The sequence below is a fragment of the Mauremys mutica genome, chromosome 4 (genome assembly GCF_020497125.1).
Source record: "Mauremys mutica isolate MM-2020 ecotype Southern chromosome 4, ASM2049712v1, whole genome shotgun sequence".
Lineage (NCBI taxonomy): Eukaryota > Metazoa > Chordata > Testudines > Geoemydidae > Mauremys > Mauremys mutica.
Window position 1 is genome coordinate 159519972 of NC_059075.1, and position 25680 is coordinate 159545651.

The following is a 25680-nucleotide window of genomic DNA, read 5'->3' on the forward strand; positions in this document are numbered from 1 at the left end:
CCAGCACCTACGATGAGCATGGCGCCAGCAGCTGCGCCGAGCCCGGCGCCAGCACCTGCGCCGAGCCCGGCGCCAGCAGCTGCGCCGAGCCCGGCGCCAGCACCTACGATGAGCACGGCGCCAGCACCTGCGCCGAGCCCGGCGCCAGCACCTACGATGAGCATGGCGCCAGCACCTGCGCCGAGCCCGGCGCCAGCAGCTGCGCTGAGCCCGGCGCCAGCACCTACGATGAGCACGGCGCCAGCAACTGCGCCGAGCCCGGCGCCAGCACCTACGATGAGCATGGCGCCAGCACCTGCGCCGAGCCCGGCGCCAGCACCTGCGACAAGCCCGGCGCCAGCACCTGCACCGAGCCCGGCGCCAGCACCTGCGACGAGCCCGGCGCCAGCACCTACGAGGAGCCCGGCGCCAGCACCTGCGCCGAGCCCGGCGCCAGCACCTACGATGAGCACGGCGCCAGCACCTGCGCCGAGCCCGGCGCAAGCACCTGCGCTGAGCCCGGTGCCAGCAGGTGTGCCGAGCCCGGTGCAAGCAGCTGCGACGACCCCCCTCAGCGCCATCTTCTTGTGCTTCTCATTAGCCGCCTTGAAGCGCTCAGCCTCCTGCGTCAGCTCTGCCTCCAGCTCTGTCAGCAGGGCCTCTTTGTCCTCCATCAGCTCTGCATTCAGCGTGGACTCCTTCTTCGGCAGCACTTGTGTTCGGCACCGTTCCAGCAACTCCTTGTCCTGCACCTCAAATTCCTCAGAGAAGGTACACATGTTCTGGGAGAGGAGACAGCAAAGATTAGATGTGGCAAGTGCTGCAAAAACCCGGACCAAGATTGGGGCTCACGTCACACTGGGCAATGCACCCCCCCACTGCTGAGTCAGGCCCCTCCCCTGTTCTGCTGGGCTTGGAGTCTCCTATCTCTGCAGCCACCCTGGGAACCAGACATATTAACTCCCATCTTCTACCCCAAACCCTGGATCCCATAGAGGTGACCAGGCTGTTTCTCTGGGGTTCCCCTGGCTGGGGCCACACCTGCCGTCACTCACCGACTTCTCCAGGAAGTCATTGTAGTCTCGGCGGGCTCTGTCCAGGGCTCCCTGGTTGTGGAAGGCGATGGCCATCTGTGTGGAGAGGACAAGGCTGGGGTGAGCTGCAGTTTATGGGACTGTGTCTCCAACTCGTGGCTGCAGCTTCCACCGCAGCAGCCTCAGGTAACAGAGCAACGCCGCTAGGCAGCGTAGCAGCCGCTTGGGGTTTCTGGTACTGCCAGTCTCCAGTCAGACCCTCATGGCAGCCCAGCATCCACTGCCTTCCCTGACCTGATCTGTAGTTTGCACTTGTGCACTTTCCTCTAGCCAAGGATTTTGGAAACCCTGCCCCAGGTGAGCTCGGCCTGCGGCTGATGCCCGACAGCACGTCAGTGACACCTGCTCTTGCACATCTGGTGGTATTTGGGGGCTTTCACTGACCTTCCGGAGACAGGTTTTGGTGGACAAAATCTGGGTTAAATCTTGTAGTGGAGGAGCAATGACTCCAAGACAGTCTCTGCTGTGGATCTATTCTGGAGAGGCTATTGCTGAGGAACGAGGAGGACTTGTAGCACCTTAGAGACTAACCAATTTATTTGGGCAGAAGCTTTCATGGGCTAGAGCCCACTTCATTGGATGTATAGAGTGGAAAATACAGTAGGAAGATAGATATATACAGAGAACATGAAAAGGTGGAGGTTGCCATACCAACTTTAAGTGGCTTAATCAATTAACGTGAGCTATTATCAGCAGGAGAAAAAAAACTTTTGTAGCGATAATCGGGATGGCCCATTTCAGATAGTTGACAAGAAGGTGTGAGTAACAGTAGGGGGATACTTAGCATGAGATTTTCCGTAAGGTGGCTACTGAACTATGTTGTGAGTTTGAGAGTTGTCCACTGCCAGTTCTCCAGTGACAGCAGAGGAGGGGATCCACTCCCGGAAGGCATTAAATGACCATTAATCAGCGGGGGGATATAAACAAGGGATTTACAGTTATGTAAGAGCTGCACAAGCATCACACGATGGGGGATCGCCAGGGGCGGCTCTAGGAATTTGGCCGCCCCAAGCAGTCATGCCTGCGGGAGGTGCACCGGAGCCGCGGGACCAGCAGACCTCCCGCAGCTGCGGAGGGTTTGCTGGACCCGTGGCTCCGGTGGACCTCCTGCAGGCATGACTGCGGAAGGTCCGCCGGACCCACCTGCCACCCTCCCGGCAAAATGCCGCCCCACTCGTGCGCTTGGCGCGCTGGGGTCTGGAGCCGGCCCTGGGGATCGCTCAAGTCTGTGACTCAGCAAAGCCCCCCAGGGCGTGTCTGGGCTGGTGCTTTCCAGGCACGTGGACTGAGGGTATAAACAGGGGACAGCGGCATCATGGCTGGGCCTTTCTCCTGCCCCACCTGTGCTGGAAGCAACGAGAGCCCTGGGGGGGCAGAGACGTGAATGGGGGAGACTGGCCCCAGGCTTCGAGGGGAAGCCGGCGGGTTAAGGATTATTACCCACCTGTAACCTCCCGTGGGGTGAGAAAAACTGCTTGACCTAATGCTGGTTGGTCTAATAAAGATTAAGATTTAAAGTCCGAGTTTATCTTTTATTTTCTTTGGTAACTATCCCTGATGTTTTGTGCCTACCACATACAATCTCTGACATCTCCCTTTCTGCTGTTAATAAACCTGTTTTACATTTTACCTAAACCAGTGAGTTTCAGTGCTTGGGAACTCTCAGCTCAGGTTACAAAGGCTGGTGTGTGTCCTCTCCACAGCGAGGGAGGGGCAGACTGGGTAATAAACTTACACTGGTCGGGCTTCTGAGCTGGTGGCTTGGGAGGTTGGCTGATCATAGAATCATAGAATAGAATCTCAGGGTTGGAAGGGATCTCAGGAGGTATCTAGTCCAACCCACTGCTCAAAGCAGGACCAATCCCCAGCTAAATCATCCCAGCCAGCCTTTCCCTGTGTGATTTGTGAGTGGCTCTGGGAGCATTCATGCAAACTAGCTGGGTGTGGGGCTCCACATGCTGACGGCTGAGTGATCACAGCACCTGGAGGGGTTTGCTGCTTGTCACTAGCACAGCTCTGTGAGCGACAGCCCAGGCTGGAGAGTTAAGAGGGCACAGTCATACCCCAGTTCCAGGTTGTGTCTACACGGCGATGTAAGGCCAGTTAGTAGCACTCGAGTTAGCAGCCCCTGGGGTTGTTAACCTAGTGCTGGAGCGTCTACACTCATTTGTAACCCCAGAACAGGCCTGGTTGAACCCTGGGTTCCAGCTGGGAGCTCCAGCATCTACACTGCATTGTGCAGGCCTGAGTGCAACCACCCGTATCCCAGACTCCCTAGCGCCCTCCCCAGCCACAGCTGCTCTGGCCTGTTAGTGGTGCAGCCTGGGAAAACTGGACTGGCCACCAAACTTGAGTGGCCAGAGAGGAAAGAAAGTCGGCTTGTGGGATACTTTGGGTGGCCCCCCAGAGCATAAGTCCAGTGGGGCTACAGCTACACTGCAACAGGGCTCTGACTGACCTCCGGAAACATCCCATAATCCCCTTAAATCGAGTGGCCTCTGTTCTCATTGTTGTGAAATCGGTGCAGGGATGCGGAAGTGCCCTTTCAAAGAAAGGTGGGGGGAGGGGGGTCTGAACTTACAGGACAGCCACTGACACACTCTCAGCACCCCAAAACCCACTCTCTCTCCCCCCACATACGCACAACACACTCCCTGTCACACTCCACCCCATCCCCCCATTTGAAAAGCATGTTGCAGCCACTTGCATGCTGGGAGAGCTGCCCATAATGCACCACTCCCAATGCCGCTGCAAGTGGCCACGCCAGTGCGCAAGCAGCTGTCAGTGTGGACGCACTGCGGCGCTTTCCCTGCTGTGCTCTCCGAAGGCGGGTTTAACTCACAGCGCTCTACATCTGCAAGTGGAGTCAGGCCCTCAGGCTCGGACCCTTCACACACGATGGGTCCAGGGACCCTAGTCCTGGATATCAGGGATCACAATAGTGGCTTTAAAGCCACCTTCCCGCAGCACTGCCACATCTGTCTCCCATGATTCATGGGGCCATGTCCGAACACCAAGGGAGGAGATGCTGTTGCATTATGGGAAATGTAGTTCAGATGCCTCATTCTTCTCTATATGCTGGGCTCCCTGGCCAGATGTCATCTCCCATGATGCACCAGGGCCACAATGTCCGGGGCTTCTCTTCACCAAAATAAGGATCCATGATGCAATGTGGGAAATGTACTTTGGCTGCCCCGTTCTCCTCTCTACACCCAGCCCCATAGAGGAGAATGGGGCATGCAAGGAGCATGAACTACAGTTCCCAGGAGCCACCTTGGCGGCACTGCCAAATGGAAACGTTTGAGGGCTTTGCGGGAAACTCAACGGTTTCTGCAGGAAAAACAAAAAATCCCATTTCCTGGCCAGTTCTGATAAACTGCTCTCATTCACCCGCCAACACCTGCAGGGTTGGTTGATGCTACGGGTGTCAGGACTTGAGATGTGTCTGTAGGTGAAACCTTCATCACCAGCCGCCCTCTCGTCTAGAGAAATTCTTTGATTACCTCGTAGTCCAAGAATCGGAGGTTTCACCCAGACCCTTTCCCAGTTTCCTTCAGTAGGAGGGACCCAGCTCCCAGTGCTACCCCAGCCCTGGTATGGATGGGTGAGGTGAGAAACCCCACAATCAGGTCAGAGGCGGAGACGGTACCTGACAGGGAGAGGAGAAGCCCGAGCGATGTTTCTTCATCACATCAGATAAATTCTGCAAAGGAACCAAAATAAATCATCACATCACAGACTCCACAGGGCTTAGAAAGGCTGTGAACACAGGGAGGGCTCGCCTGGTGCTGAGATGCAGCCACCTCTGGGGTGGGGCAGCTGGGGAACAGCCACACACCGATGCCACATGAGTATTGGGTTAATCACAGACTGCCAGCGGAGAGCACCCCATCCTGATCCCTGCAGCACAGCTGGCAGATCCCCACCTTTATCTTGGCAGCGAGCTGTGTCCCGGTGAGCAGCTCCCCGTGCCGGTCCCTCCGGACATGTTGACCAGCCGAGCCCACCAGGGCGGTGACATAGTCCCTCAGGCTGTCCCGGAAATCCTCATCCATGTCTGCGAAGGGGAGAGAGATGGACGATGGTCGGGGAATCAAGGGCCTGTCTCATCCCCCTTGTCGCTCCCTTCCACATGCGGGCCCTCCTCTGATCCCCCTTCTCACTGCCCTCCATGTGCAGGCAGGAGCAGCGCCCCAGTCGCATTGCCCAGCACATGGCAGGGGCTCAGAGCCGCTGTTCCGGGTCTGTTACCTCTCAGGGTTCCCTGGTTTCCAGTTGAGATCCGCTTGCCGGGGAAGGGCATCAGGTAACAGCGGCTGCTGCTTCTGCTCAGCGCTTCCAGGGCCTTGGGGTGTCTGCAAGGGGACATCGCCGCCAGCATCTGCCAGAGCCAGGGGGAATCGTTACATTGACACACAAACACCTGGGTTAACACCAGCCAGACCTGCTGGGCAGTCACAGAGGGTCTGGAGCAGCCCTGTCTCGTCTGTGGTAGGTGTTGGAAGGAGAATTTCGCTGCTAAACTCCAGCCAGTCTCTCCAGAGCACGTGCAAAGATTATCCAAGGGAGATACGAGATTATCCAAGGGCTTGTTACTTCACCAGAAATGGGGGGATTTTCTTGGGAACAGCCCCTGGCATATCTCTGAGAAACAGGCCACACCCTCCTGCCACATTTCAAGTCCCTGCTCTGAAGCGGGGGGGTGTCTAGAGATGTTCAAAACAAGGAACATCAGAATTTTCTTTCCAAATTGCCAAATCAAGGTGTTTTTCTTCAGCCTCGTTCTCAGAAACAGCAGGAGAAAGCGAGCAGGAATTTAGCCGGAGGCCGAGAACAAGCCTGGAATATTTCAGCCCAAACCGTTAAAGTTTGGCAAAGTTATAAGCAACTAAAGAGGGGTCTTGTAATGGGATTTGTCAGGTAACCTTTATAAAGGGTGGGGCTACCAGCCCCCTAGAGGGGAAAGGTTCCGTGTCCCATTCCCCAGTAACCTGAGGTGGCCAGTCCCCAACACTGGGTCCGGATCGGGGCAGGCCCCTCCAGAGGAGACAGGCCCCGTGTCCCATTCCCCACACTCACCTGTCGGACGTGTCTCAGATGCTGCTCCCCACCCTGGGCTCCGAGGACCAGGGAGCTGCTCGAATCCCGCACCAGCAGGTCTAGGTGCTGCAGGGGAGGCAGGAGGGGAGTGGGGGTTATAAGGGGTGGGGAGAGGCTGTGCTGGGAAGGAGGTGGAGAGAAGCCTCAAGCCCTAGGGAGTGGGGCAGGGATGCCATGTGGGGCTGCATGGGGCAGGGCGGGTGATGGTGAGTGTCTCACCTGAACGGGCTCCAGTCCATAGGCCTCTCCCACCACTTCAGCCACCTGCAGAAACATCTGTGGAGCAGAGAGAAGTGTGTGAGGCTGCACCGGCCAAGGGGTGGTAGGGAGGCCCTGGGGGTCTGGCACAGGTGGGGTGGCCGGCAGTGCACGACCCATTCTCTACACCCTGCAGAGGAGCGAGTTCAGCTCCAGCACTTGCTCCTTCTCTCCAGTGCTCCCGAGAAGCGCACCCCCCCTCACACACACACCACCATTGCCTCAGGCTGATGGACGCTGCCAGCTCTTTTCTGCACAGCCCAGGAAGTCAAACCACGGCTCTGCTCACACTGCGAACAATCTTGGCCACATGGCATTTCCCTGAGCTCCCCCCAGGCCACCGTCTCTCTGCATTAACCAGGTTTCTGCTAGTGACTGGAGCCAGGGCAGCGAGGACAGATAAAAACCCTGTCCCCTGCACAGAGACTCGCCCCAGGTCACGTATCCAGCAGTGACATCGCTAAGGGCGCGACTGCCAGGGGCTCAGCCCGATAGGGCTGGGTAAGATTCTGGAGAGAATAGCAGAGCAGAGGATGGAGCAACCACCCCTGGCCCCAGCAGCTTCCCACCGAGGGCGGAGCTGGGCTGGAGGGGAGGGAGGGTCCTAACACTGGCCCAGTGGCCCACGCCGGACACCTGGGAGCAGAGAGCCAGGCTGGGCCGTGCGGTGACAGTGCTGAGTCCAGAGGCCCACGTGTCTGTGGGAGAGTCAGTTTCTCTCTCTGTGCCTCAGTTTCCCCACAGGACCCATGGGGAGGGATAATAACCCTGTGGGGCTAACGGGAGAACCTGGCCTGGCCACGTTCTGCGTCGCGCTGCCCGGCCTCACCTCCAGGTACTCGAGATCCGGGTCCTTCACCTGACAGCCAACGTTCAGTATCTGGAAATAATCAGGAGACGGACAGAGCTACAGCAACGAGCAGCGACGGCCGCCCCAGGCCACTTCCCAGCCACGGCACCCGCCCCGCAGCACAGTGCCACCTAGTGCCGCACGGGGCATCGGGGCCAGCCCTGACCCCCAGGGGAGAGCGCCCCCTGCTGAGCCCTGAGCCCTGCAGCACAGCGCCCCCTAGCACCGCACTGGGGCATTGGGGCCAGTCCTGACCCCCAGGGGAGAGCGCCCCCTGCTGAGCCCTGCCCCACTCCCTGCAGCACAGCGCCCCCTAGTGCCGCACTGGGGCCAGCCCTGACCGCCAGGGAAGAGCGCCCCCTGCTGAGCCCTGCCCCACTCCCTGCAGCACAGCACCCCCTTTTGAGCCCCCCAACCTGGTAGGAGCTGAGCAGCATGGACATGGCGCAGAGTTTGATGCTCGTCTCCTTGTTCCTTTCAAGGTCCATGGAGCCCTCGGTGTCGACCAGCAGCACGGCCACCTGGGGGGGCCAAGTGTGAGAGCCCCAGGTCAGCTCCCGGCTTCGTCCAGCCACCCATGGGCCCTCTGCCCCCGGAGCTGCCCCCTGCTGCACCCCCCTGGCACCTGGCAGCTCGTTCTCACCTGCCCCAGTGTTAGCTCCCTCCTCTCGGTCTTCTCCATTCCCCCCGTTCTCCCTCCCCTGGGGCCTCCTTCCCCACATCTCCATCCCTTGTTCCCTCTTTATTTCCCCCCTTCCCTCTGTTCCCAGCCCTCCACCCTGTTCCCCCTTCCCCTTCTCCCACCTCCCATGGCCTCCTCCCCCCTTCCCTGTGCACCCCCGATGCCCCCACTCACCTTCCCCCCCTCGGTGGGGACCCAGAAGGGCTGGCTCCAGGCCCACACCCCCTGGGTAACTCGCTCCTCATCCACGCGCCACTCGAACCCCTCCAGGGGCTCGTCCTCCCTGCCCATCCATGCCCCGTCCCTTGCCTCCTGTGGGGAGGGAACATGGGGGGGGGGTCAGTGCAGGGTGGGGGAGGAGAGTGACTGGTCCCCCCTCCTACCCCAGGCTGCAAACCCTGGGAGGGGACGGGGTTAATTGTACTAGTGTGGGGCGGGGAGGATCCATGGTGACGGGTGCACTCGTAATCTGATAGACAAACAGACCCACTGCTGGCTGGACACAGAGAGACGCGCTGGTTCCACACAGCCAGACAGACACTTCGTGTCCAGCCTTGGCCCGAGGTAACTGGACACGGTGGGGACGGGCTGCTCACAGACACGTGTGCAGTTCTGAGCCCCGAGCAGGGGGCAGGATGGGGCCGCTCACACCCCAGCTCACTCCTGTTCCCGTTCACACTCACCGGGCTCCGGAGCCGGCGCAGCAGGTAGTTCAGCAGGAAGGATTTGCCCTGGCGCTGCTCCCCGATGATGGACACCAGGCAGACGGGGGCGTCCCCCACCCCACCCTGCTCCAGGCAGCGGCTCAGGGCCTCCTCGTCCAGGGTCAGGCCCCCTTCCTTGTCCAGACGCACCAGCTGCACCGGGCGCCCCGGCTCCATCTGAGCCCCCGGCCCCTGCTGCAGGGACAGAGCCGGTCAGAGCTGGGACCCCACCCCCCAAGTGAGCCTGTCCCACGACCCTGTGATCAGAGCCTCGTGCCCCATTCCCACCCCTTGACCCAGCCAGTCCCCCGGCCCTGGGCTTGGATCAGAGCCAGAACTCTCTGGAGGGGAAAGGCCCCTAGATTCTTGCTGGAACACATGAAGGGAGACTGCGCCAGGCTGGGGAAGACCCTTAAAGAAATGGAGGCTCAGGGGATTTTCAGTGGGAGGAGGAGAGCGAAGGCGAGACACGATGGTGATAATAAACAGGTGGCTCAGGCAGTGGGGCTGAGGGGGGCTTGGGGATGTTCGACCACTGGGAGGCGCTCACGGACAGAGCACTGTTCTCATGGGATGGACACCACCTGAGTAGGGCGGGAGATAAACCTCTGGGATGGAGGTTGGCACAACTGATGAAAAGGGCTTTAAACTAGGAACCCTGGGAGATGCTCATAGAATCTGCAGGCCTGATTCTCACACTGAGCGGGGGGTAAATCACGTGGGAGAGGGCACAGCAGGGGAGAAAGGAAGGACAGAGGGCAGGAGAACGGACAACAAGAGGAACGATAGTGCCAAGAGCACCCACACTGAGAGTCAGGCGGCCGATACTGGCAGTAAAACGACTGCATGTAACTGGGTGTGAAATCTGAGCAAAGGCAAGCGGAAGCAGTGAGGTGTCTGCTCAGCAACGCCAGGAGCCGGGTGACAAAATGGAGGAAGTAGAACTACAGGTGCAGGACGGGAAACCAGATATTCTTGGGAGAACAGAACCACAGGGCAAAGCAGCCATGGCTGGAGTACAGGAAAGAAAGAAAGAAAGAAAGAAAGAAAGAAAGAAAGAAAGAAGGCAGAGGTGGCGGAGCAGCATTGTGTGTTAATGTCGAGGTGGAGGGGGAAGAAATGAGAAGGGATGAAATGGGTAAAACAGAATCTGTTTGGGTCAAAATCACTGTGGGGAAGAAAGCTTCCAGAGGCTCTGCTGGGATAGTGTCTGGGGTCTGCTACAGACCCAAGGGTCCAGTTTGGGTGTGGATAGAGACCCCTTTCAGAGATTGAATGAAATAAATACCACTGGGAATTGTGTGATCATGGGAGACTTTAGTTTTCCAGACAGATATAGGGGAGTGTAGCGAGTCGGTGTGGCTCCCCTCCTGCCCAGCAGAGGGAGCTCCCTCCCAGATGCCCAAGTGTGCTGAGTCATCACTTCCTGTCCCCGCCCCCCGGAAGTCAAGGGGCGGGACAGGAAGTAGAAAAGGAGAACGCCCAAGCTCAGTCAGGAGCCAGCCACCGCCGCGAGCAGACGTGCCGGCGGGAGCTCCAGACTGGGAACCCTCTAGGACCCGAGGCGGCGATCCGGACTGGCCCCCACTGCCCCGCGCCCGGTACGACGAGGAACCCGCGGAACTTCCCCGGGATCGGAACCCGGAGCAGCCGCTAGGACTTCCTCCCGCCCGGTACGAGGAGGAGCCGCCGCCGCCGCTTCCGCCCTGCTGTTATCCGGAGGAACCACCGGAGCCAGCCGGGCCGGACTTCCAGCAGGAGTTGCCGGACCTGCCCCCAAGCCCTGGTCCTGCAGACCCCATGCCGATGGAATGGTCCGAACTCACGGCGACCGAGGAGCAGGTACCGGTAGAGGAGGAAATGGAGTGTAGCCCGGGGATAGCCGACCCCTGTCAGGCTGTAGGCACCGAGGTGCCCATGTCAGTGTGTTGCGGTCAGGACCCCACTGACCAGCGGCAGTGCTAGCCGCTAATAGGGCCCCGGGCTGGGACACAGTGGAGTGGGTGGGCCTGTGTCCCCCCTGCCACCCCCCTCACGGGTGGCAGTCTCCCCCTCACCCCAGCGCAGACAGAGACCCCTGAACTAATCTGAGTTGCTGTCATTGCTCAGCTCCTGACGCCAGGACCTGAGTTCTGTGGACTATGGCTTGTTGCCCCGCCCTGACCAGAGGCTCTGGGCTTATTGACTGTGTAATTGCTCAGCTCCTGAGGCAAGGACCTGAGCCCTAAACTGAACTGCTGTAGTAAACTACTGTTGCCCAGCCCCCCTGCTCCAGAGGGCCTGGGTTTATATTGAACGGGTGTTGCCCAGCTCCTGCTGTAAGGATCTGGCCGTAGAACTGCTATTGTGCTGCCCTGCCCTGATTGAGGGCCTGGGCTTACCCTGTGTGCCTTGTGCTGCCCCTGCCTGAGGGTCTGAACCTCTGGACTTATATTGAGACTGATTGCTGTTACCCAGCCCCCTGCTCCAGAGGGCTTGGACTTATATTGAGACTGATTGCTGTTACCCAGCCCCCTGCTCCAGAGGGCCTGGGCTTATATTGAACTGCTGTTACCCAGCCCCCTGCTCCAGAGGGCCTGGGCTTATATTGAACTTCTGTTGCCCAGCCCCCTGCTCCAGAGGGCCTGGGCTTCTATTGAACTGCTGTTGCCCAGCCCCCTGCTCCAGAGGGCCTGGGCTTCTATTGAACTGCTGTTACCCAGCCCCCCTGATCCAGAGGGCCTGGGCTTATATTGAACTATTGTTATTCAGCCCCCCTGATCCAGAGGGCCTGAGACGTGAGACGGTGCTAACCCTGATTTCTTGCCGCCCCACCAGTTAGAGGGGACAAGGAGCGAGTCAGTGTGGCTCCCCTCCCGCCAGCCGGAGGGTTGAGCCCCGACCAACAGCTTACACTGGTGCCTTCTCTGAGGACTGCCGAACCCCTACCCTGTGAGAAAGGGTAACGAGCGGGGCGGGGTTTGTCTACCCCTCCCCAGATCACCATGGATATGGAGCACTTAATCCAACGCCTTGTGGAGAGCCAAGAGTGGCAGCAGGCTGCTCAAATGCAACAGCAACAACAGCAGCAGGCTGTTCAGCACGAGCAGCAGCAGCAACGGGATGCCGCCCACCTCCGGCTCACCCAGGAGCTACACGCGGCCCAGCTGGAGCAGCAGCAGCAACTGCTACAGCAGCTGGGGACCCAGCTCCAGCAGCTCCTGGTTACCCTCCCTCGCCCCGCAGAAGAACCGGGGGGTGAGGGGGCCGGAACCCCCCGGATGGCGGCTCCCCTCCGCTTGACCAAGATGGGCCCGAATGATGACCCTGAAGCTTTCCTGGTTAATTTCGAGAGCGTAGCCCTAGTCGCTGGATGGGCCCGAGAACATTGGGCTACGCTGTTAGCCCCGTACTTGACTGGTGCGGCCCAGACGGCTTATCGAGACCTCGCGACTGAGGACGCACGCGACTATGACCGGGTAAAAGCCGCTATACTAGACGCGCTGGATGTCAGCCCCGAGACGTTCAGGCAGAGATTCCAGAGCCAGACGTATCCGCAGGGCGCCCGGCCGCGGGCAGTGGCCCAGATGCTAAAGGAGGCCGGCCGACGCTGACTCCTCCCCGATCTCTGGACCGCAGAGCAGGTGACAGAGCAGGTCGTCTTAGAACAATTTATTAGCATCCTGCCCTCACGCGGACGAGCTTGGGTGCTCCGCCATCGGCCGGCGACGCTCGTGGCAGCGGTGACACTTATGGAGGATTTCCTCGCCGCCGAGACGGCGATGGGGCCGACGCTCCCGCGACCCAGCGCCAGGCCTGAGACCGCTCGCCCGGAGAAGAAGGGGAGCCCCGCAAAGGCGGTGCGAAATCCCGGCCGCGGACTTATCTCGCACCCGGAACCTCAAGCCCGTTGGCGGGATGCCGACGTCCGAACCGGACCCGCCGGTCCTGGTTCAGGAACCCCGGGGGTCCGACGGAGTCCACCCCGAAGTCCAAACCGAGGGGCCACCCGAAGTAAACGGCCGGAGCTCGGTCCCTGCTTTGGTTGCGGGAAGCTGGGACACCTCCAGAGGGACTGTCCAGACATGGACTGCAGTTACGGGCAGGTTTGGGCAGGACACAACCGAGCTCGGCCCGCCCTGAGTCCCAAACTCACTGTCGCTGCCGTCGTCGGGGGCCAGGCGGTCGAGGCCCTGATCGACTCCGGCTGTGGCCAGACACTAATCCGCCAGAGTTTGGGACCCCCGCCGGACCCTGGTTTGCAGCCAATACGCCTGCAATGCGTTCACGGGGATATCCGGCCTTATCCCAGTGCCCGCGTCTCCCTGACGGTCGCAGGGGTCACCCGGCGTTTGATCGTCGGCCTGGCTCCCCATTTAGCATATCCCGTTGTCCTGGGGCGGGATTGGCCTGCCTTCGAAGATGTGCTACGCGCTACGCCGACCCTCGAAGCGGAACCCCGGGAGCCCCTACCCGAGTCCACCGGAGACGCCACTGAGGCTGAACCCGAAGTCACAACCGACGCAGAAAGGCCCACGGAACCCCCCCGGGACCCCCGCCTCTACACCGATTTCTGCAGGGACCAACGAGCAGACCCCACGCTCAGCCGCTATTATGAGCAGCTCGCGGCGGTGGATGGGGCGGTCCTGGATCCCCAACAAGCCGCCCGATGGCCGCATTTCGAGCTACGGCAGGACCGCCTGTACCGGATCGACCGGGATCCCCGCACCCGCGAGCCGCAAACCCAGTTGGTAGTTCCGCAGTGTCACAGGCGGGCCGTCCTAAAGTTGGCACATGATGTACCGGCCACCGGACATCTGGGGCAAGAAAAGACATTGGCCCGGATCCTGGGACGGTTCTTCTGGCCAGGGATCCACCAAGACGTCCAGAGGTATTGTGGCTCGTGCCCAGCGTGCCAACTCGCCGCACCACCGGGGGTCCCTCGAGCGCCACTGATTCCTATGCCATTAATGGAAGTACCCTTCGAGAGGATTGCCATGGACCTTGTGGGGCCCCTCCCGAAGAGCACGGCCGGGTTCCAGTATATTCTGGTCCTCGTCGACTATGCCACCCGGTTTCCGGAGGCCGTCCCGCTACGTAGCACGACCGCCCGGGCTATTGCCGGAGAACTACTAAAAATCTTCGCAAGAGTCGGACTCCCGCGGGAGATTCTAACGGACCAGGGAACTAATTTTACCTCCCGGCTATTGAAACAAGTATGTACTCTCTTGGGGGTAAAACAGCTCCGCACCTCCGTGTACCATCTGCAATCTGACGGACTGGTGGAGCGTTTCAACCGGACCCTCAAGGCGACGATGCGGAAGTTCCCACCAGGGGAGCTCCGCCGCTGGGACCAGTTTCTACCTGCCTTGCTGCTGGCTGTCCGGGAAGTCCCCCAGTCCTCGACGAGGTTTTCCCCCTTCGAGCTGTTATACGGACGCCAACCGCGCGGCCTCCTCGACCTAGTCCTAGGGCTCTGGGAACAGGCGGCCTCCCCAGCTCAGGGCCTCCTGGAGTATGTCCTACGGTTGCAGGGGTACCTATCCCAGGCTGGGACCCTAGCACGGGAGAATTTGAAGAAGGCCCAGGAGCGACAGGAACAGACCTATAACCGAGGGACTCAGGTTCGGGAGTTTAAGCCGGGGGACCGAGTCTTGCTCCTCCTGCCGTCCAGCGAGTCCAAATTGTTGGCTCGCTGGCAGGGACCGTACGAGGTCGTCCGAAAGGTCGGGGCGGTCAACTACGAGGTGCGCCAACCTGATAGACGTAAAGAAACGCAGCGTTACCACGTAAATCTGTTAAAACCCTGGCGGGACCGAGAGGGCCTCTTGATCAACCCATACCCGCCCGAGCCGGAACTGGGTCCCCGAGTGCCCCAGGCGGAGGACCCCCCGACTCCCATGCTTGGGGAGTCACTCTCCGAAGAACAGCGCAAGCAAGCGAATTGTCTCCTGAGGGCCTTCCGGAAGACTTTCACAGCCGTCCCGGGGTACACCACACTGGTCTGCCACTCCATTCAAACGGAACCCGGAAAGGTGATCTGGGAAACAACGCGGCCGCTGCCCTACAGAATGCGGGAGGCCATCGAAGAAGAGGTACAAGCGATGCTGGCCCTGGCAGGAAACTACCTACCTAGGTTACACCGTCGGCGGGGGGCAGGTAAAACCCCTGGTGGGCAAGGTCCAGGCCCTAACGGACTGTCCGACCCCAACCACCAAACGACATGTCCGGCAGTTCTTAGGCCTGGTCGGGTATTACAGAAGGTTCATCCCGCAGTTTGCCTCTATAGCGGCACCCCTCACTGGACTACTACTAAAGGACAGCCCTCGGCAGGTGAAATGGACCCAGGACTGCGAGACAGCTTTCCAGCGCCTCCAGGGATGCCTCTGTCGAGAACCGGTCCTGTACAGCCCGGACTTCCACCGAGGGTTCGTCCTGCAGACCGACGCCTCCGAGGTGGGACTGGGGGCCGTCTTGTCCCAGGAGGTAGATGGGAAGGACCACCCCGTGCTGTACCTGAGCCGCAAGCTGTTCCCCGGGAGAGGAACTATGCGGTGGTAGAGAAGGAGGCGCTGGCCATAAAATGGGCCTGCGAAGCCCTCCGTTTCTACCTTTTGGGGGCGCCCTTCATCCTGGTCACAGACCATGCCCCCCTCACCTGGCTGACGCGGATGAAGGACAAGAACGCCCGCATTATGCGGTGGTACTTGGCCTTGCAGCCGTATGCTTTTACTATTCTGCATCGAGCTGGCAAGGACCATGCTAACGCAGACTTCATGTCCCGTATTGGGGGAATGGAAGAGCCTGGCCCCGACCACCGGGCGCCAGACTTAAGCGGGGGTGTGTGTGTAGCAAGTCGGTGTGGCTCCCCTCCTGCCCAGCAGAGGGAGCTCCCTCCCAGATGCCCAAGTGGGCTGAGTCATCACTTCCTGTCCCCGCCCCCAGAAGTCAAGGGGCGGGACAGGAAGTAGAAAAGGAGAACGCCCAAGCTCAGTCAGGAGCCAGCCACCGCCGCGAGCAGACGTGCCGGCGGGGGCTCCAGACTGGGAACCCTCTAGGACCCGAGGCGGCGATCAGGACTGGCCCCCACTGCCCCGCGCCCGGTACGACGAGGAACCCGCGGAACTTCCCCGGGATCGGAACTCGGAGCAGCCACTAGGACTTCCTCCCGCCCGGTACGAGGAGGAGCCGCCGCCGCCGCTTCCGCCCTGCTGTTATCCGGAGGAACCACCGGAGCCAGCCGGGCTGGACTTCCAGCAGGAGTTGCCGGACCTGCCCCCAAGCCCTGGTCCTGCAGACCCCATGCCGATGGACTGGTCCGAACTCACGGCGACCGAGGAGCAGGTACCGGTAGAGGAGGAAATGGAGTGTAGCCCGGGGATAGCCGACCCCTGTCAGGCTGTAGGCACCGAGGTGCCCATGTCAGTGTGTTGCGGTCAGGACCCCACTGACCAGCGGCAGTGCTAGCCGCTAATAGGGCCCTGGGCTGGGACACAGTGGAGTGGATGGGCCTGTGTCCCCCCTGCCCCCCCTCTCACGGGTGGCAGTCTCCCCCTCACCCTAGCGCAGACAGAGACCCCTGCACTAATCTGAGTTGCTGTCATTGCTCAGCTCCTGACGCCAGGACCTGAGTTCTGTGGACTATGGCTTGTTGCCCCGCCCTGACCAGAGGCTCTGGGCTTATTGACTGTGTAATTGCTCAGCTCCTGAGGCAAGGACCTGAGCCCTAAACTGAACTGCTGTAGTAAACTACTGTTTCTCAGCCCCCCTGCTCCAGAGGGCCTGGGTTTATATTGAACGGGTGTTGCCCAGCTCCTGCTGTAAGGACCTGGCCGTAGAACTGCTATTGTGCTGCCCCGCCCTGATTGAGGGCCTGGGCTTACCCTGATTGACTGTGTGCCTTGTGTTCGTCCCCTGCCTGAGGGTCTGAACCTCTGGACTTATATTGAGACTGATTGCTGTTACCCAGCCCCCTGCTCCAGAGGGCCTGGACTTATATTGAGACTGATTGCTGTTACCCAGCCCCCTGCTCCAGAGGGCCTGGGCTTATATTGAACTGCTGTTACCCAGCCCCCTGCTCCAGAGGGCCTGGGCTTATATTGAACTGCTGTTATTCAGCCCCCCTGATCCAGAGGGCCTGAGACGTGAGATGGTGCTAACCCTGATTTCTTGCCGCCCCACCAGTTAGAGGGGACAAGGAGCGAGTCGGTGTGGCTCCCCTCCCGCCAGCCGGAGGGTTGAGCCCCGACCAACAGCTTACAGGGAGAAGTGCTACTAATAATGGTAGGGCCTGGATATCCCTGGATGTGACAGCTGACAGATTTCTTCACCAAGTAATCACCGAACCAACAAGAGGTGACGCCAGTTTAAGTGTTGGTGAGTAGCGAGGGCCGCACTGAAGAACTGGCTGGAGAGAACAGCCTTGGTTCGAGTGACCATGAGCTAATTCAGTTTAGCTAAATGGAAGGATAAATCAAAACAGGTCGGCAGCTGGGGGTCCTGGATTTCAAACGGGCAAACTGGAAAAATGAAGGGAATTAGGTGGAGAAGTGACCTGGCCTGCAAAGCTGAAGGATCTGGATGTGGAGGGGGCTTGTCAAAGTTGCAGGAACTCTCTGGAGTCTGCACCCAGGAAGAAGCCCGTAGGGAAGGGCTGCCGACCAAACTGGATGAATCAGGATCTCAAAGGGGTGATTAAGAGAAAGCAGAAAGCCCACGAGGAATGGAAAATGGGAGGAATCCGTATAGGGATCAAGTGAGAACTGCCAGAGGCCAAGCAGAATTTGAACTTGCAAAAAAATTAAAACCAACAGGAAAAAATTCTTGAGCCTTATAAAGAAAAAGAAAAGAAGAAAAGAAGAAGTGGGACGGCGAAGCGCTGAGGGTGAGGTGGAGATAAAAGATACAGGCTGCGTGGGCCAGCACCTAACGATAGAGACATGGACTCTGTTAGAAGGAAAAGGAGCAGGCTGACCCGGAGGCGGATCTGAGTACAGGCTTCTTTATTGCGATACTTCTTCCCCTCGACCCAATTGTCCAGTAAGCCCTGGATTAGTCACAGCACACTCCTGTTATCTCAGTCAGGATGTACACGCCCAAATCTGTTACAACACCCCAAAACCCTGATTAAGTAATAGAAACACCCCTAGTTTTAGTACACCCACCCCTGTCGATTGTTCACAGCATTATACGTGTCATACAGGCATTTTCACCCTGAAAATACAGTGCTTAGCAACAATCTGTTGCTACAAATGTCCCTAGTCAGGGGTTCTCAGGGGAGGGAGGAAGGGGCCATGAGCCAGGGCTTGTTTATGTAGCTGGGAGGGACGGGGAGAACATTTCTTTTACCTTCTCTCACACAAAGGGCATTAATTTGACAGCTACATTTCTCATGCAGCTGCATCCTTATCAATTCTCGCAGGCAACAGGGAAGGGGAAAATATGGCAACTTATTTATTACACAAAGAAATACTCCCTGCTTACGCCTGTGTCCCCTAATGCCATGTCAGCACATCAGCAACTTCCCAGGGCTTTACTGAACCCTAACGTATCCCAAGTGCCTCAGTTTTCAATAAGCATAATTAGAAGCTGTGGCAAGATGCCTACTGAGAAAAAGGATATGGGAGTAGAAAATGTCCCTGAATTGGCTGAAATGGAAGCCAGATTCACACAGCTTAATGGGACCAAACTGGGGGCCTGGATCATCTCCATCCATGAATATTAAAGAATCTGGCACATGAAATTGGAAGCCCAATAGCAAGGATTTGTAATTCATCTGTACAAGTCAGGGGTCATATCTCGGATCCTACCAAATTCACGGCCATGAAAAATGTGTCTCGGATCGTGAAATCTGGTCTCCCCCCTGTGTAATCTGATCTTGTGTGTGCTTTTACCTGAAACTACACAGCTTTCATGGGAAAAACAGCATTTCTCAAATTGGGGGTCCTGACCCAAAAGGGAATTGTGTGGTGGGGTCATAATTTTATTTGAGGGGGGCTCACAGTATTGCCACCCTTAATTCTGCGCTGCCTTCAGAGCTGGGCTCCCAGCCAGCAGCTGCCACCCTCCAGCCACCCAGCTTTGAAGGCTTCAAGACTGAGCTTGATAAGTTTATGGGGGGATGGGATGATGGGGCTGCCAACCACGGCATGTAGCCGATCTGTCACTGCTAGCAGCAAATATCCCCAACGGCCGGAGATGGGACGGGCTGTGAGTTACTACGGAGAATTCTTTCCCAGGGCTCTGGCTGGTGGGTCTCACCCACACGCTGAGGGTCTAACTGATCGTCATATTCGGGGTCAGGAAGGAATCTCCCCCCCAGTCAGATTGGCAGGGACCTGGGGGGTTTTGCCTTCCCCTGCAGCATGGGGCCCGGGTCACTTGCAGGTTTGAACAGGTGGAAATGGTGGATTCTCTGTAACTTAAAGTCTTTGAACCAGGGATGGGAAAGCTACAGCCCACGGGCCAGATCCGGCCCGTCAGGGCTTTGCATCCAGCCCATGGGATCGCCCCCGCCATGGCACCACGGGGCTAAGGCAGGTTCCCTGCCTGCCCTGGCCCCTCGCTGCTCCTGGAACTGGCCGGCACCACGTCCCTGCGGCCCCTGGGGGAGGGGTTGGGCAGAGGGCTCCACGCGCTGCCCTCGCCTGCAGGCACCGCCCCCGCAGCTCCCATTGGCCGGGAACGGGGAACCGGGGCCAATGGGAGCTTCGGGGGAGATACCCACAGGTGAGGGCAGCGTGGGGAGCCCTCTGCTCCTCCTCCCCCAGGGGCCGCAGGGACGTGGTGCCGGCTGCTTCTGGGAGCGGTGTGGGGCCAGGGCCGGCAGGGAGCCTGCCTTAGCCCCACGGTGCGCTGATGCCACCCCAGAGCTGCTCAAGGTAAGTGGTGCCGGGCTGGAGCCTGCACCCTGCACCCCAACTCCCTCCCCTGAGCCCCCTGCCACACCCCTATTGCACCCCAACCTGCTGTCACACCCCTCCACCACCCCAACCCCCTGCCCTGAGCCCCTTGCCGCAGTGCCCCTGTCCCCCAACCCCCTACCGCACCCTGAACCCCCCTGCACCACAACCCCCTGCCCTGAGCCCCCTGCCTCACTCCACACCCGTCCCTGCACCCCAATCCCTGCCCCTTAAACCCCTCTCACACCCCGCACTCCCTCACCCCAACCCCCTGCCCCAGCCCTACATTCATGGCCTTGCATGCAATTTCCCCACCCAGATGTGGCCCTTTGGCCATAAAGTTTGCCCACCCCCACTTTAAACCACGATGTGAGGACGTCAGTAACTCAGCCAGAGGTTCGGGGTCTATTACAGGAGTGGGTGGGTGAGGTTCTGTGCCGTGCGATATGCAGGAGGTCAGACTGGATGATCATGATGGTCCCTTCTGGCCGACCAGTGTGTGTGTCCCATTCCCACCCCTGAGCCAGCCAGTCCCCACTCTGGGGCCAGGTCAGGGCTGGCGCCCTGTAAAGGGGACAGGCCCCGTGTCCCATTCCCTGCTCCCCTGAGCCAGCCAGTCCCTGCCCTGGGGCTGGATTGGGCCCAGCATCCCCGACAGGAGAAAGCTCCTTTTCCCCTTATCTGGCCCGTCTGCTCTCACCGGCTCCGGCTCTTCCCGCAAGAGCTCGGTGAATTTCTCCACCAGGCTTTTGACACGTGTGTCTGGGATCATCCTGCCCCTGGAGCAGGGAGCCCGGCACTCCGGGCAGCGGCGTCCCTGGGCTGAGACCTGGCTCCAGTGAGTGGAGAGGCAGCCCCGGCAGAAGTTGTGGCCGCACTCGATGGAGACGGGGTCCTCCAAGACGTCCAGGCAGATGGAGCAGGTGACGTCCTCCCGGAGCTGCTCCATCCCTCTGGTCCCGCAGACCTGGGGAGATTCACTGGGTCAGGAGCCAGCACATGGGAACACCAGGGCTGACATGCTGGAGCAGGGGGGTTGGGAGCCAGGACTCCTGGGGGATGTGTTAGTCCTTGACTTTAGCAAAGCTTTTGATACCGTCTCCCACAGTATCTTGCCAGCAAGTTACAGAAGTATGGGCTGGATGAATGGACTATAAGGTGGATAGAAAACTGGCTAGATCATCAGGCTCAGCGGGTATCGGTCAACGGCTCCATGTCTAGTTGGCAGCCGGTTTCAAGTGGAGCACCCCAAGTCCTGGGGCCGGTTTTGTTCAATATCTTCATTAATGATCTGGAGGATGGTGTGGACTGCACCCTCAGCAAGTTTGCAGATGACACTAAACTGGGAGGAGTGGTTGATACGCTGGAGGGTAGGGACAGGATACAGAGGGACCTAGACAAATTAGAGGACTGGGCCAAAAGAAACCTGATGAGGTTCAACAAGGACAAGTGCAGAGTCCTGCACTTAGGATGGAAGAATCCCATTCACTGCTACAGACTAGGGACCGAATGGCTAGGCAGCAGTTCTGCAGAAAAGGACCTAGGGGTTACAGTGGACGAGAAGCTGGATATGAGTCAGCAGTGTGCCCTTGTTGCCAAGAAGGCTAATGGCATTTTGGGCTGTGTAAATAGGAACATTTCCAGCAGATCGAGGGATGTGATCATTCCCCTCTATTCAGCACTGGTGAGGCCTCATTTGGAGACTGTGTCCAGTTTTGGGCCCCACACTACAAGAAGAGAGTCCAGCGGAGGGCAACAAAAATTATTAGGGGGCTGGAGCACATGACTTATGAGGAGAGGCTGAGGGAACTGGGATTGTTTAGTCTGCAGAAGAGAAGAATGAGGGGGGATTTGATAGCTGCTTTCAACTACCTGAAAGGGGGTTCCAAAGAGGATGGATCTAGACTGTTCTCAGTGGTGGCAGATGACAGAACAAGGAGCAATGGTCTCAAGTTGCAGTGGGGGAGGTCTAGGTTGGATATTAGGAAACACTATTTCACTAGGAGGGTGGTGACGCACTGGAATGGGTTACCTAGGGAGGTGGTGGAATCTCCATCCTTAGAGGTGTTTAAGGTCAGGTTTGACAAAGCCCTGGCTGGGATGATTTAGTTGGGGTTGGTCCTGCTTTGAGCAGGGGGTTGGACTAGATACCTCCTGAGGTCCCTTCCAGCCCTGAGATTCTATGATTCTATGATGGGGTGGGGGTGGGGGGAGCAGTAGGAAGAACCCAGGCGCCTGGCTCCCAGCCCCTGCTAATCTAACCCACCAGACCCCACTCCTCTCCCATTGCTGGGGAGAGAACCCAGGAGTCCTGAGCCCCAGGATGTGGGCCCTGTCCCTGAGCCGTGGGACGGGGTTTATGCCCTTATATGGGCACAAGTGGCTCATGAGGGGAGAAGCCTCCTCCCTCCCAGCAGACGCGCCAGGATGTGGCTGAGCTGCCTTGGTTTGCAGGTGGCGGCAGTGCGGGGCGGGGGGGCGGGGTCCTTCAGGGGACGGATGGGGGAGGGGATGGAGGGAGTCTCGTGGGGGGGAGGGTTGGGATGGGGCAGCAGGAGGTGGGGGAGGGGGTCACGGTGTGGGGGTGTCACCCCATGGTGCTCTGGGATCCCCCCCTTCAATGACCCCAACCCCCTCCCTGCCACCTTCCCCCCGCCCCCCGCAGCCCCTAGTCACACTGGCCGGTGCATGAGGTAGGAAATACACCCACCCCAGACACCCCCCTCCAGTAGGGGGCAACACTGCCCCCCAGCAGACAGCATCCCGGCCGCCCCGCCCCCCACAACCCCCGTCACAACCTGACCCCCATGGCCCCCCCCCCCGCAAGGACACAACGGGCTCAGGGCAGCCGGGAGACTCACACAACCCCCTCTCCCCCCCCCCGCAACTCTGGACTTTTCCATGACGCTGAGGATTCGACACTGCACCCAACGGACCCACCCCACCCAGCTCACCGCTGCCACCTGCCCCAAACCACAGAGCAGTGCCGAGAAGGCCGGAAACTCAGCCCTGCAAACATAGAAACAGCCCCAGCCCCTCCCAGCTCTCCTGGTGCCCCTCACTCCCGACCCTCAGCCCCTGCTAGCCCAGCCCTGGGACCCCCGAAGCACTGCTGGTGCCCCTCACTCCCGACCCGCAGCCCCTGCCAGCTCAGCCCTGGGCTCCCCCACCCCAGCTCTGCCGGTGCCCCTCACTCCCGACCCGCAGCTCCCCACCCCACAGCTCTGCTGGTGCCCCTCAGTCCCGACCCGCAGCCCCTGCCAGCCCTTCCCTGCCCCCCCCCAGCCCTGCCGGTGCCCCTCACTCCTGACCTGCAGCCCCTGCCAGCCCAGCCCTGCCCCCCCCAGCCCTGCCAGTGCCCCTCACTCCCGACCCGCAGACCCTGCCAGCCCAGTCCTGCCCCCCCCAGCTCTGCGGGTGCCCCTCACTCCCGACCCGCAGCCCCTGCCAGCCCTGCCCTGCCCCCCCGTAGCTCTGCCGGTGCCCCTCACTCCCGACCCGCAGCCCCTGCCAGCCCAGCCCTGCCCCCCCCCAGCTCTGCCGGTGCCGCTCACGCCTGAACCGCAGCCCTGCCCCCCCCAGCTCTGCTGGTGCCCCTCACTCCCGACCCGCAGCCCCTGCCAGCCCAGCCCTGCCCCCCCCAGCTCTGCCGGTGCCCCTCACTCCTGACCCGCAGCCCCCCACCCCCCAGCTCTGCTGGTGCCCCTCACTCCCGACCTTCAGCCCCCTGCTAGTCCAGCCCTGGGCTCCCCACCCCAGCTTTGTTCCTGTAGCTCACCCTGGTGAACAGACTCGAGCACAAGCCCCGAGGTTAATTCTCCCTCTGTCTCTGATGTTTCCCCTCTGCCTCCCTCGCGCTCTGCCTGTCTGTCTGCACAGAGAGCTGGGCTGGCTGCTTCCCCCCCAGTTTCACTTTCAGTCACTGGGTTTGGTCACTGGACGCCGTGGGTGCGGCTGAGGGGGGGCGGCTCTTGGCTCCTTTCCCTAGAGCCCTTTGCCAAGGGGGCGATTGTGTAGGTGGGGGATGGTCCCACTATTGTGGGGAACTTTCCTGGCTTCGGCAGGGCCCCGGTGAATCGTTTAGCAAAAGGCTCCGAGTCCTCGGCCCAACTCCCTTCACCTGGAAGCCTGCAGCTCGAGAGCTCCCCTCCCCCTCCCCGACAGGGCTGGGCCCAGGGCTCCTGGGGGGCTCGACCCACCAGTCTTGACTTGGCTGCTCAGGCCAGGGGCCCGGCCGGGTGTCCCCACCCCAGGGTGCTCTCTTCACACTGGACGCTGCCCCGACTCCCGGATCGCTGCAATCAGGTAAAACCTAATACAATTGATTGAACAGCAACTATAAGAAAGGGAAAAGTGGGAGAGGTTAAAGGAAACAAGGACCCCACCCTGTGGGCCCGGGGACACCCCACACGTCCGTCTCTGGGGCATCAGGAAAGGTCACAGTCTGTTCCTCACCCATCCCAGGCCTCCCGCCCAGGCCCTGGCTGTGCTGCAGGGACACCGGGGGTCAGACACCTGCTCTGGGGGTGGCCACACGCCCTCAGGCACTCGCGGGCAGGATCCTTCTCCCCAGCATCCCCCCCTCAGAGTCCAGCCTGCAAGGCCTCCCTGTGCTGGGTCCTCTGCCCAGGACCCCCCTTGCTCTCCCCAGCCACTCGTTGATCCCCTTAGCTCTGCCCAGCTCACATGGAGGATGGGCCCTGGGCTCCTGACTCCCTCATTGGCCTGCCTGCCCTGTCAATCAGGCTAACTTGGGGCACTGCCCACTCCACATTGGCCCTGGGGAATGTCAGTCTCAGGATCCTGCTTTCTCTTTGGCCCTTCCTCTTTCTTTTGCTGTTGGGACAGGGCCAGCCAAAAAACCCAATGAGTTTCAGTGAGGGGCCCCCGTTGTGCCGGGTGCTGCACAGACCCCGACTGAGATCGGGGCTGAGATGTTATTGACATGACGTGTGACCGTATAGATCGTTATTGCAACCCAGGTCCATTAGCTGCACCAAATCTTGTACAGAGGAGGTCACGCGAGGTGTCCATGAAAAGGCTGGAATTTGCTGGTTAGGATGATGCTGTCTGTAGGTGTGTATCAGTTTTGTATTTGAAGTTATGAGTATTGGCTACGTACTTGTATCTCAGTGTGTTTGATTGTGAGCAGCAGCAGTGAAGCGTTTGTCCAGCTCATTGAGAAGGGACTCTTCAGATTAAGTGCCCAACCAGGAAACACTGAACTGACAATGGACCTTGGGAGACTCCAATCCACATGCGAAGCCTCCCTGGGAACATTCAAGGTAACACGTGAGCAATGGCTGCTCTACCTGTAAAGAACTGAGTCATGCATGGCCATGTGACTTGCCCATGTGACTCCAAACTTCATCTTGCTGCTGTGATTTTCCACAGTAAGAACAAAGCGGGGTCCTTCCGCATGGCAGAGGATATAAAAGGCCCTGGAAACCCCTCCATTTTGTCCCTGCTTCTTACCCCTGGAGGAACTTTGCTACAAACTGAAGCTCTGAGCAATGGGCTGAATGACCCATCCCAGCTGTGGATATTCCAGAGACTTAACTTAAGCCAGCAGTTTATTCCATCACTGCTACAAGCCTGAACCAAGAACTTTGCCATCACTGCACGTACTTCATCCCATTTAACCAGTTTTAACTCTCATCTATATTTCTTTCTTTTTATGAATAAATCTTTAGATTTTGGATTCTAAAGGATTGTCAACAGCAGGATTTGTGGGTAAGTTCTGACTGGTATATGACCTGGGTCTGGGGCTTGGTCCTTTGGGATCCAGAGAGCCTCTTTTTCTTTTCCTGGGGTGTTGGTTTTCATAACCATTCATCCCCATAAGGAGCTGTGCTGGTGGTGATACCGGGAAACTGGAGGGTCTGAGGGACTTGTGTGACTTGTGGTTAGCCAGTGGGGTGAAACCAAAGTCTTCTTTGTCTGGCTGGTTTGGTGCCTTAGTAGTGAAAAACCCTCGGCCTTGGGCTGTCACTGCCCTGCTCTGAGTAATTTGTCCTGAACAGATACTCTCAGTAGTGTCCCGCCCAAGGCCGCACTGTTACAGGGACACATTGTGCCAGGCAATACACAGCTGCCGACTGAGATCAGGTCCCCATTGGGTGGGCACAACAGA

The 25680-nt window shown here is 59.3% G+C and overlaps 1 protein-coding gene across 1 annotated transcript; it reads right to left on the minus strand.

Moving 5' to 3' along the window:
• Window positions 1-446: 446 nt before the first annotated feature.
• Window positions 447-23446, minus strand: LOC123369194 (RING finger protein 112-like; the record flags this gene model as incomplete). Its single annotated transcript, XM_045014554.1, has 13 exons — window positions 23326-23446; window positions 20248-20514; window positions 8647-8862; window positions 8138-8275; window positions 7698-7802; window positions 7261-7311; window positions 6393-6449; window positions 6153-6239; window positions 5325-5454; window positions 5000-5130; window positions 4723-4776; window positions 1035-1109; window positions 447-761 (listed from the first exon to the last, which is right to left on the minus strand). Coding segments are annotated over exons 2-13 (1608 nt in total), but the record flags the coding sequence as incomplete, so codon positions are not given.
• Between the last annotated feature and the right edge of the window lie 2234 nt (window positions 23447-25680).